Source organism: Lonchura striata, chromosome 3 (genome assembly GCF_046129695.1).
Source record: "Lonchura striata isolate bLonStr1 chromosome 3, bLonStr1.mat, whole genome shotgun sequence".
Taxonomy (NCBI): Eukaryota; Metazoa; Chordata; class Aves; order Passeriformes; family Estrildidae; genus Lonchura; species Lonchura striata.
In genome coordinates, this window is record NC_134605.1 from 90,775,337 (window position 1) to 90,786,139 (window position 10,803).

Sequence of the window (10,803 nt, forward strand, 5' to 3'; positions counted from 1 at the left end):
CAGCTGAACTAGATTGTTGTGGGTCCCTTTCCAAGGGAAAGTATTCTGTTCTGTTCCTGTTCTATTGTTCTGTGTCTTGTGTCACTTCTATAACCTTCTCCCCTGACTTTCAAGGCAGTAGAAGCTGAAAACAGTTTATACGTTATAAGGCCAGCCCTTTTGTTAGCTGTTTAAGTGCCCTGAGAAGCATTTTACCTCGTGGGGGGGGGAAGGGGGAGTGTCATGGGAGTAGCTCACGATTTTTAGGTGGGTGTGGGATTGGAAGAACCGATAAAGTGAAATAAAAGACACAAGTTGCATACACGCGCGCTGACTGCACGAATGTGAATATAAAGCACAAAACAATGGCAGACTGCCCCATGCAGCGCCTCACTTGGATGTGTCTGCAGTCTTGGAAGCTTGACTACCCTACGTTCTCCTACAAATGGACCTTGAGCTTGTTTGGAGGTTCTAGCAGGGGAGCGCAGCTACCGTATACCCTTGACCGATGAACGGTACCGTCTCTATCGGGGAGGTCGTCCTCTTCGACCGAGCGCGCAGCTTCGGGAGGGACGCACATGGAGCGTTGAGGGAGGAAGGGGACACCCGCCTAGCCAGCCAGATCAGCCGAATCAACCCTGGCGATCAATGGGGTGACAGATGTCGCAGCCAGATCGCCCTCACATCCAGACAATGCGTGCTCCCAAGAACGTATTTATAGCTCAATACTGCGGATTCCTTAATGTCACGGTTTGTGAAAATGCCTGAAAAACCAGTGGCACAGGGCATGGAATCATCACTTTGCAGCGACAAAACCACCCGAGAGAAACCGGTTCTTAACCCAGTTAAAAAATTTTAGCGAAATTCTCTGGGGTGAATTGTCTCTCCAGAAGGCTTTGCGAAACTTGCAAATTTACGGCTTCCCATTGGCGGCTGCTGCGCTCGCCGCCGTCCCGTGGCCTGGGCGGGAGGGCTGCGGGCGGGGCTGAGGGCTGCGGCTGATCGCGGCTGCGGGCGGGGCTGAGGGCTGCGGGCGGGGCTGAGGGCTGCGGCTGATCGCGGCTCCGGGCGGGGCTGAGGGCTGCGGCTGATCGCGGCTGCGGCTGATCGCGGCTGCGGGCGGGGCTGATCGCGGCTGTGGGCGGGGCTGAGGGCTGCGGCTGGTCGCGGCTCCGGGCGGGGCTGCAGGCTGCGGCTGATCGCGGCTCCGGGCGGGGCTGAGGGCTGCGGCTGATCGCGGCGCCGGGCGGGCCGGCGGCAGTGCTCTGCGCTGGGGCATTGCGTGCTGCTCTCGGCATCACCGCTGAACCCTCCGTGTGTGTGAGTAGTGTGGGCCCCTCGGATTTCTCTCTTCCTGCTCCCCCCGCCAAGCGGTGCTCGGGTGGGGCGCGGAGCCGGGAGTCCGTGGCGGGCTCAGGCCTGAGCCGTGGCTCCGCTACCGCGGACGGGCTCCCCGTGTCCCCGCTCGTCATCCCGTGCCTGCCGAGGGCTGTCCCGGGAGCGGCGGGAGCTGATGGCCGCGGGGGGGCTGCCTGTCACAGGCTGAGCGCGGGACGTGCCCCGGGCCGGTGCTGAGTGGAGTGGAAGCGCTGCTGGGCTGCTGAATGCAGGCGGGGAAATCGGGCCCCGGAGTCCTGGACCTGCGGGACGTGCGAAGCACAGCTGCTCCCCGGCCCTCTTCACCCATGTTCTTCACCCATGTTCTTCTGCTCCGTGTTCTTGCGCGGGAGCGATCGCTTCTGGCCCTGATATTCATGTTCCCCCATTCCCCCGTTAGCCCAGATGGCCTTCACAAATCACAGCAAGGGAGCAGATTCTTCACCAAGTCCTTCTTCCTGTTGAGCTGTCGGGCTGAGGGGGATGGACAACAACCTACCCGCAGTTGCAGCTCCTGGCTGCAGATTGCCACTTTATCTCTTTCTGATGAAGGGCAGAGAAGGGAGAAACTCTTTGCCCATCACCAGAGTGCTCTTTCCATCAGATTTTAGTTCACAAGTTGGACTTTCTCTTTCAGTATGGCATAGCAGGATCAGTTCTAGGGACCTGGAACGCTACAGCTCATTTCAAAGTTTGTTGATCTCCTGGTATTTAAAAAGATATTACTTATAAAGTATTACAAAAGAAGCAGCCACCATGCCTTTACCTTCCTTTTCCTGTGCTGCATTGAGGCGTGTTGGGCATCAGTGACTTGCTTATGTCCTGTGACCTGTTCACTGGCCTGTTAAGAGCAGGTCTCCAGAAGTGGCATTGAGGACGAGTGGCTCTTCTGTTTCTTTAGTTTTTTAAACTACAAGGTAAAAATCACCTTTGGCTTTTTTCTCCTTTCTCTGTGAATGTAGCTGTATCACAAGTAGCTCCTGTTTCATTCTGTTCTTTTGTATAGTTCACAGTGATACTTTTCTAATTCACTGCTATATTTATCAGTGGTAGAGATAGTACTTGTCAGTGTTTTAGTTCCCTGTGACTTACCTAAGAGCAATCAGAGGCCCCTGAGCAGGTGGGGGTGGAATAGCCTGGTTTATTTGAATTCCTGTGGCCTGATGCAGTCTCATATTTTGTGTTCTCTTTTCATGCCTGTTGGCTAACAAGCAGATCACTTTGTGCGTGCTCAAGGTCTTCTTTCTCTCTGCTTATGAAGGAGCTCTTGGAACTTTGGAAACTGAAGGTTACTGTTTACATGCCAAGAGCCTCTTTTACAGAATTACTTCAACTGTGGATTGAAGTGACAATAAATCACATTACACAGGGAAAACAGCTCTCAGTTGCAGCAAGGACTTGCTATAAGGGTGTTCTGCATGTGAAGTGCCAGTATGATTAAATTTGATTGCTCTCTTGGCTTATGGCTCTACAGTGGAATCCAGTTCCTGCTGAGGCCTAAACAGTAGTCTATTCAAAAAATAACAATTAATAGCCTCATTTATGAAGTCATTAAAGAACTAAAATGCTGCTTGCAAAGCAGCATTAGATAATCTGAAAAGTCCATAAACTTTTGCATAGCAACAGGGTTTATTAATAGAAAGAAGTGTAGCCTGTAGAAGGACAAGTAGTGCAACACTCTGAAACTCTGTATTTTAATCTGGATTATTACAGAAGAAACAGGCCATTCTGAAGTTTCTACTGATCCTCATATTGTGATATTTTCGAAGTTTCTACTGATTGCTGGATCACCACAGCTAGAAAAAAAAAGTGAGAGGCTTAAAAGTACATTCCTATTCTTCACCTAAATGTGTAGAATTAATGTTTAGATACTTTTGGCATTCCTGGATACAAGGTCTGCTAGTTTTGGAAACTTCATTTATTGCCTTTTCTGTTTGATCAAACTTGGCTGTTAGTGGTGTCTGTGTAACTTCAGTGCTAAAACTTATATTTTCTAAAAATTTTAAGGTTTTTCTTTGTGGTGATTTTTTACATTTTTTCTATTATGTCCTCCTTAGCAACTTGATGCTTACTTTTGCTGAATTTCATGGGGATGAAAAGTCTATGAAGTAGTTTGACTTGATTGTGCAGCAAGAAAATGAAATCAGTTTAGTTATTTGCTAAATATTTTGTCAAAAATTAACTTAAATTTTTGTTCTGTGAGTGATCTGTGAACCATTATTCCAGCTGCCATCAGATTTTGTATCATTATTAACTTACTATCTCTTATAACTCTTTCAGGTAACAGAAAGTTTGAAGTCATGTCTGCAAAACCAAAACTTTACTACTTTGATGGAAGAGGCAAGATGGAATCGATTCGTTGGTTGTTGGCTGCAGCTGGGGTCGAGGTTTGTTTTAGAGCTTTTTTAACCTCTAGCTGCACATTGGTAAGCTTGTCTTTGAGGCAGATCACATGTTATTAGTCAAAAAAGAAAAGGCATCCCAAGATGCAGTAGTAAATTAACTTGGCTTTCAGTGTAGTTACTTTTACTTACACAAAAGCATGGCTTCAAGTTACATGTTTTCTGAGCAATGACACTATAAGCAGTGATACTTGCTTAATGTAATCCGTAATTAAGCACTTGATTACTGAGCCAGAGCTGCTGAGCTCAAAGCTGTGTTCCTCGCATAACAAGTGTTATCTGTGCCTGGTAAAACAGCCATTTACTTTCTCTAGTCTTCCTGTTTTCAGTTGAATGCTCACACAGATATTTTTGTTTTATTTTTCACTTCACTGGCTGCGTCCTCCATAATAAGAGGTAAGCTTTCATCATTTAGATGAAATTTAGCAGGGTGAAGAGAGCAAATGGACCCACATGTGTAGGGAAATTAGAAATCTCTAAATACTTGGGTAAAACAGAGAAGGAAGACACCACTTTAATTTTTTCTAATGGTATATGATTTATTTATTCATTTGCTGGCCATCTTGGTGGTAAACTGGTAATACAGTTTCAGGACACAAAGGACTAGTATTTGCTCTGAGTGTCCTCTTTCACACAATAAGCTGTTACAGTACATAGAGTTACTTGTGTACTGAGCCAAGTTTTTTAAAAAGACCACCAATCTTTTTTTGAAGACCTTGCAGAAGACAGAACTGTCTGCTTCCCTCCATCATTTGTTCCTATGTTTTAAGTCCCTCTTCTTGATAAGTACCAATTAATACTTTTTTTTCCTTGGAATATTTTTTTTCAGCTTCTCATCAACAGAAACCTGGGTTCTGAATTTTAGGCTGTGATCACACTTGCTATGGTTGAACATTGGCAGTGTGTTAATGTGCCTAATCTTCTGGGGTTTCTCTAGTATAGCAAATCTTAATTACTAACATGAGTGGCACACATGTTATGAGAGAGGCTGAATGAGCAAGGCATTAGGGATTGGTAACATCAACCATTTTCTAGTCTCCATGCTGTGCACATGATCACAGACATGTATGGCACATGCAAACACATACATGTAGATATCTAACTTTGGGGTCCTAATCTTGAACTCGGTTTCTCCATAAGTAACACTGATTGGACCAGCCATCCTCAACCATATTGAGTACAACTACATCCATCTGATCACCTGCAATTCTGTATCTTTTTGTTTCTCATCTTGTGAATATTTCATCTTCAGGTGTCTGAAACATGTATCTGTATCAAACTTCTGCAGGGCTTGGTACTTGTACACTATTTTGTAAAATCTTTAACTTCCGAAGAATTTGTTCCTATCTAGCTCCCAAATCAAAATATCACACAGCAGATTTTTTCCACATTCTAGAAAGGATCTTAAGGACAGCCTAGAATGTATTGTTGATTGTTACACATTACATTGCCTGTTGAATACCAAAAAAACCATCCTCACTCTAGTTCTTATTGCCTGTTAGTCTGCTAGGGTTTTCCTTAGCAGCATTTATCAAGTGTGACACTCCAGGAGATACTGCCAGCACTTCTGTCCTTGGTGTGTTCTCCCTTAGAGTCATACTGAAATGAAAAGAACCATGATGTATATTTTTTTTTCCTTTTATGGTGCTTTAAAAGCTTATCTCTTCCAGAAATGTGAAAAGATTCTTTCTTCTCTTCCTCACTCTCTTTTGTCAGTTTGAAGAAGAGTTTTTGGAAACCCGAGACCAGTATGAGAAACTCCTGCAAAGTGAGTCCATGTGAAACCACAAGAAAAGTGTAACCAGATGTAGAGAAGATGTGTGAAGTCTTTGAAGACTCTGTGTCCTTCTTTCCACACAGAAGAGTAAAGCTGAGAGCTGTGGGCAGCTGCAGAGGCTCGGTTTTCCACATGTAGACAGATGAAACTGCAAACTGAATATCTTTCCAACCTGGAGGGTTTGCCAGGCCTCTGGATTCTTCTGTTCTCCATTTGTCTATGCATTCCACCTGGTCTCACAGACTTAACCATGGACTTCAGTAACCAGAAAATATGTATCCCAACATTTCATGTTATGTTCTGATGTAGCCTAAAGATTGGTCATAAGAGAGAAATTTGTCAATACAACACTTGCTTCAAATAGTGTTTGAATAATGGAACAGAATTTTTTTACATTGTTTGCAACTAGACACTTTTTACTCTGTTGAGATGTTTAGTGTGATTGTCTCCACTGCATTTCAATTTCATTTCAAAATCTGCTGTACACAGGCCTGACTGAAACGTCGGTGAAATTTTTTTAAAGGAAGGATGGTAACCCACAATAATTGTTTTTCAGTTTAATTTGTCTGCAGCTCTGTAATTTATTTTTTGCATGGAAGAAGACCAGTTTAATACAATGACTACCCACAGCAAGCTCACCATAAAAGCAATGTTCCTCTGCCTCTGAAGACAGCAGGAAATCTGACATGGAGTTATTAGGTCAGTCAAATAATGTGTGTCTGTCCTTTTAGGTGGATCCCTGCTGTTTCAGCAGGTGCCCATGGTGGAGATGGATGGGATGAGGATGGTGCAGACCAGAGCCATCCTCAGCTACCTTGCAGCAAAGTACAACCTCTATGGGAAGGACCTGAAGGAAAGAGCCTTGTATGTAACAGTATTATTCTTCTTGAATTTAGTATAGTAGTTCAGATACATCTAGAAGTAATTGCATAATTGCACACACACCTGTACACAATCACCTGTTGGCCTCAGTGATAATCAACTTGCAGTGAGCTTGAGAAGTCACAGTTAGATTCAAGTGAACTGATTTGTTCTAACTCAGTTACTTTTCACATAAAAGTATTTGAGTCATGGGTTTGTTGTGCCTTACTGAAAGATTAATACAGACTGACATAGGTATTCAATAGGTGACTGGCATGTAGATGCTGAACTACTTTTGCAACCAGAAAACTCTGGAAAGAAATGCTTAGTTTCTAACTTTTGGCTGCAAAATAATAGCTGTCATTGACATTATCTGTGGTTACATGATGTCCCACTGCACTGTAAAAAGTGTGTGGTTTAGATCTTTGGAAGCTGGGGAAAGAATAGCTAAAAGCTGTTGAAAAACTATTGGTTTCATGTAAAATAACATACATGTGAAAATACATCTTGATGTTGTGTCTGTGAAGAAAAAAAAGTATGATGGGGCTGTCTCAGTATGTAGCATTTTAAATGTCCATCTACAGTACAAAACCTGCTCTGATAGCTCTGGAAAAGGGACAATCCAAAGAACTGCTGTACTGATTATTTAGCTGGATGAAGAAACTGGTATGCTACAGACTTACAACCACATTATTTATCTATTTGGCACTACTTGGACTTTGGATGAAATTCTGAAGGTGAGATACATCCAAACAATTAAGTCAGTTGGGAATGACTCCTTGTTGTGCTGTGTGTTTCTTTGGTAATTTTGATCTGTAACACCAAAGGTACACACTTAATCTCTGTGCAATCCTGTTTAAACCTGTACAATGAAGCAAGTAAAGAGCCAAAATACACTACAAATAAGACTCCCACTGTGACATTTTCTTTTAATTGCAGAAATCATTTCCATGAGGGGATGTGTTTGAGATTGCTTAAAAAAGCATTTCTCAGATCACACTGCAGCCTGGAAAGGAGTGGAGGGGGGAAAGGCACCATGACAGGGGGATGGGAAATTCAATGTTTGCTATCCTAAAACAAATATAAAGTGATTCAGCTTGTGAAGGTGCCTTCTATTTAATGTTTTTGTTTGCTTTGGTTTTAAGGATTGATATGTATGTTGGAGGAACTGATGACCTTATGGGCTTCATTTTGATGTTCCCTTTCTTATCAGCAGAGGATAAAGAGAAACAACGTGCATTAATAGTTGAAAAGGCAACAAGCAGGTATTTCCCAGTGTATGAGAAGGTATGGAGGAGGATCATTTTCTTTCCTGATTCTGGAGGGATAACAATGGGAACACTTGGTATTTCACTACAACCAGAAGCAGAAGTGTCAGTGCAGTACTTTACACCAGAACATCTATTCTGTCTGTTGGCTGGAGGGGGGTCAGAGCAGTATCAGATACGTTGGGGTGGGTCAACCCAGGAGACCTTCAATGCATTTTTTTCCCCATGTTCAGATGAGGAAGGGAGTGATAAAGCAGCTTTGATAGACTTCTGGTACCCAGCCAGGCTCAATCTGACCACAGTAATTTGCATTGCAAAAGTAGTGCTAATTGTCTTCTTTGTTTAGCATTTCAAATACATCTCAGTTGGGTTTTTGTAAACACAGTAATACACAGCTATCACTGCTGACTTCTAGCCATACTGGAATCTTGGTGTTTCTCTAACTGATAATTTGAGAGATAGGATCCAAGAGGTACTCTCAGTGGAAATTAATATGCATGAACAGGATGATCTAGCAGGAATAGCTTCTCTCCACTTTAAAGACCAAAGAGAAAAGTTTTTCACTTTGCAAGGTCTCCTATAGGTGGTTGCCAAGGTTGCATTCTGCCCTATATTCCACTTGTTGTATCTTAGCCCTAATGCTTTAGGCTGATCATCCTTTTATACTCTCTATTTTCCCATTGAAGCTGTAAAAACGTATTGAAAAATTCCAGATAAATTAAGACTTGAAAGATGTGAATACCAAGAAGGTATCTAACCCTATAGTCTAGAACACAGGGTTACCTAGAGCTATAGGAAGAAAGGACTGGTAAGAAAAAACCTGGGATTCTAGATTTCCGCTGTAAAATGATCAGTGACTGCTGGCACATCCCCTGTTCCCCCTGTTGGCTGCATGGGAGAGAAGGGTGAAAAGAAGACAGTAGTGTTGCCAAAGAAGGCATGCCTATGAGTTTTGAAAACATGAATCTCAGCTGCATATCCACACCTGAGTGTTTTCATCTATGGTATTTTTAGGTTTTGAAAGACCATGGGCAAGACTTCCTTGTTGGCAACAATTTTAGCTGGGCTGATGTTCATCTTCTTGAAGCCATTTTAATGGTAGAAGAGAAGAAGTCAGATGTGCTGTCGGGCTTTCCTCAGTTACAGGTACCTTGCACTAATAAGTTGCTCACATGGCTGTAAATGTTATAAATAGTATTTCAGTCTAGTCTGTGTAAATAATTCCAAAAAACATTTGTTACTTTTTCACTGTAGTCTTGCTTTTCCTATTTTGGGAAGAGCTTTGTAAAATGTTTCATCTAGAGAAACTGTTATTTTCTGGAGTAACCCCCCCCCCCCCCCCCCCCCCCCCCCGTACACATCTGAAGAAATGCACCCTCCCTTTTTTTGAACTCTCACCAGTTCTGTGATACTGCTAAGTGGAAGATACTTTCTGGATCAGAAGAATGATCTAAGTAATGTACATATTGCAAGCCACAGATAATTTAACACTTCATGCCCTATCAATGCAAGACAGATGGCTCATTTTTTACTGTGGAAAATAAAAGGGTTGAAGTGAGTGGGAGTAAAATTCATCCACACTTAAAACCATATTTCCTGTCTTGTCTGCACATACAGCTTGTTAAAGGATGTTACACAAATCAGTAAAATAGGGTTTTTTCTTGTGCTACTTTCTGTTCTTTAAATACCATGTACTTGCTGTTTGCCTTTTAGGCATTTAAAGCAAGGATAAGCAGCATCCCCACAATCAAGAAATTTCTTGAGCCAGGAAGCCAGAGGAAACCTATTCCTGATGATAAATATGTGGAGACTGTCAGGAGAGTTCTCCGCATGTATTACAATATAAAAGCAAATTAGCTTGCCTGGTTGCAGGCTGTAAGAGAACTGCCAGACTGCACACGGCCAATTACAACGCGAAGGAAGGCGAAGGGGTGTTCCAGAGGTGTTTCAATGGGCAAGAGGTCGTGCCCTCACACAAAATAAAGTAGGCAGGTATCTTTTATAACACTTCAGTACTAGCCTATTTTCTCCTTCGTTCATCTCGAGATTTCTTCTGGTAATTTTAAGCAAGTGAAATGGCAGCAAGTACACTGCCTTCCTAGAGACTTTGTGGAAGAGCAAAGGGAAATGTGAGTTGCTGACTGATAGCTTCAGTATGTCATGCTATTTCTGAGGACTTTTTTCTAGATCCAGATCAGATTTTTATATGATGATTGCTTCCAAAGTAGGCCTTTATTCTTCTATAATATCCCTGTTGGCAAATGAAACAAGTGGTTTTTAAAGAATGTAGGAATGAGGTCTTTCTTTTACAGTTCTACTGGACATCAGTGACTTGTCTAAATGTCAACACTGTGCCTTTATAACTAAGCTGCACTTCTATTACCGAATTAGGAAATAAACTGACAAATGTTTTTGTTTAACTGCTGTATCTAGAGAACCTGCACTAATCAAATAAACTTTTTATATAGTCACATTGTCCCGTTGTCTTGTGAATGAAAGCTGGGGCTTGCAAACATAATTTTTACTTTTCTTGGAGGATAAATTCTTTATATTTGATATGAGGAGGGTCATTGTTAACCCACATGCCTCATGGAAAGGTATATTTTGTTTGTGTTTATGAACAAGAGGATGGAGATGTGAAGAAGAGGTAGACAGAACGAGAGGACACAGTCTCAAGCTGCATCAAAGGAAATATAGGTTCGACATTAGGAAAAAATTTTTCACAGAAAGAGTGAAGAGTACTGGAATGGTCTGCCCGAGGAGGTGGTGGAGTCACTATCCCTGGATGTGCTTAAAAAAAAGACTGGATGTGGCACTCAGTGCTGTGGTTTAGTTGAGGTCGGACTCAATGACCTTGAAGGTCTCTTCCAACATTGTGATTCTGTGAGCTTCTATATTCTGGGCAAACTAGGGATGAAATCAGCTCAAATCTAAGTGTTTTACAGAGTATCTTTTTTTTTACTGAGCAACCTTGAGTCCTGGTAAGCACTCTAGGAGTAATTATTTAGGGTATTAGCTGATTTCAGTAGTGCTTTTACAACAAATGAGAGCTCTTCAGTTCTGTTACCAGCTTTCAAGACAGTAGTAAACAAGTGAAATGTACAGATATTTGTTGCTGTTTCTATGTCTCTTAATTTAT

At 42.5% G+C, this 10,803-nt stretch overlaps 1 protein-coding gene across 2 annotated transcripts; it reads left to right on the top strand.

The window, feature by feature from the left end:
- The first annotated feature begins 1,191 nt into the window (after window positions 1-1,191).
- Window positions 1,192-10,135, top strand: LOC110482153 (glutathione S-transferase 3). Of its 2 annotated transcripts, XM_021551139.3 has the most exons (8): window positions 1,195-1,299; window positions 3,070-3,165; window positions 3,637-3,743; window positions 5,475-5,526; window positions 6,267-6,399; window positions 7,542-7,683; window positions 8,679-8,810; window positions 9,378-10,135. In XM_021551139.3, the coding sequence occupies exons 3-8, from the start codon at window positions 3,657-3,659 to the stop codon at window positions 9,519-9,521; spliced, it is 690 nt and encodes a 229-aa protein (XP_021406814.2). In that variant the 5' UTR covers window positions 1,195-1,299; window positions 3,070-3,165; window positions 3,637-3,656; the 3' UTR covers window positions 9,522-10,135. The 2 variants fall into 2 exon arrangements, with proteins under 2 accessions (XP_021406813.2, XP_021406814.2); XM_021551138.2 differs by lacking the exon at window positions 3,070-3,165 and having other exon boundaries at window positions 1,192-1,299.
- Window positions 10,136-10,803: the final 668 nt, after the last annotated feature.

Bases quoted from the DNA above. Each gene is read 5' to 3' on its own strand.
- LOC110482153 (XM_021551138.2), top strand. From the start codon at position 3,657: ATGTCTGCAAAACCAAAACTTTACTACTTTGATGGAAGAGGCAAGATG. The intron at 5,527-6,266 runs GTGAGTCCATGT...CTGTCCTTTTAG, and splicing joins GTATGAGAAACTCCTGCAAA to GTGGATCCCTGCTGTTTCAG. The intron at 7,684-8,678 runs GTATGGAGGAGG...TGGTATTTTTAG, and splicing joins ATTTCCCAGTGTATGAGAAG to GTTTTGAAAGACCATGGGCA.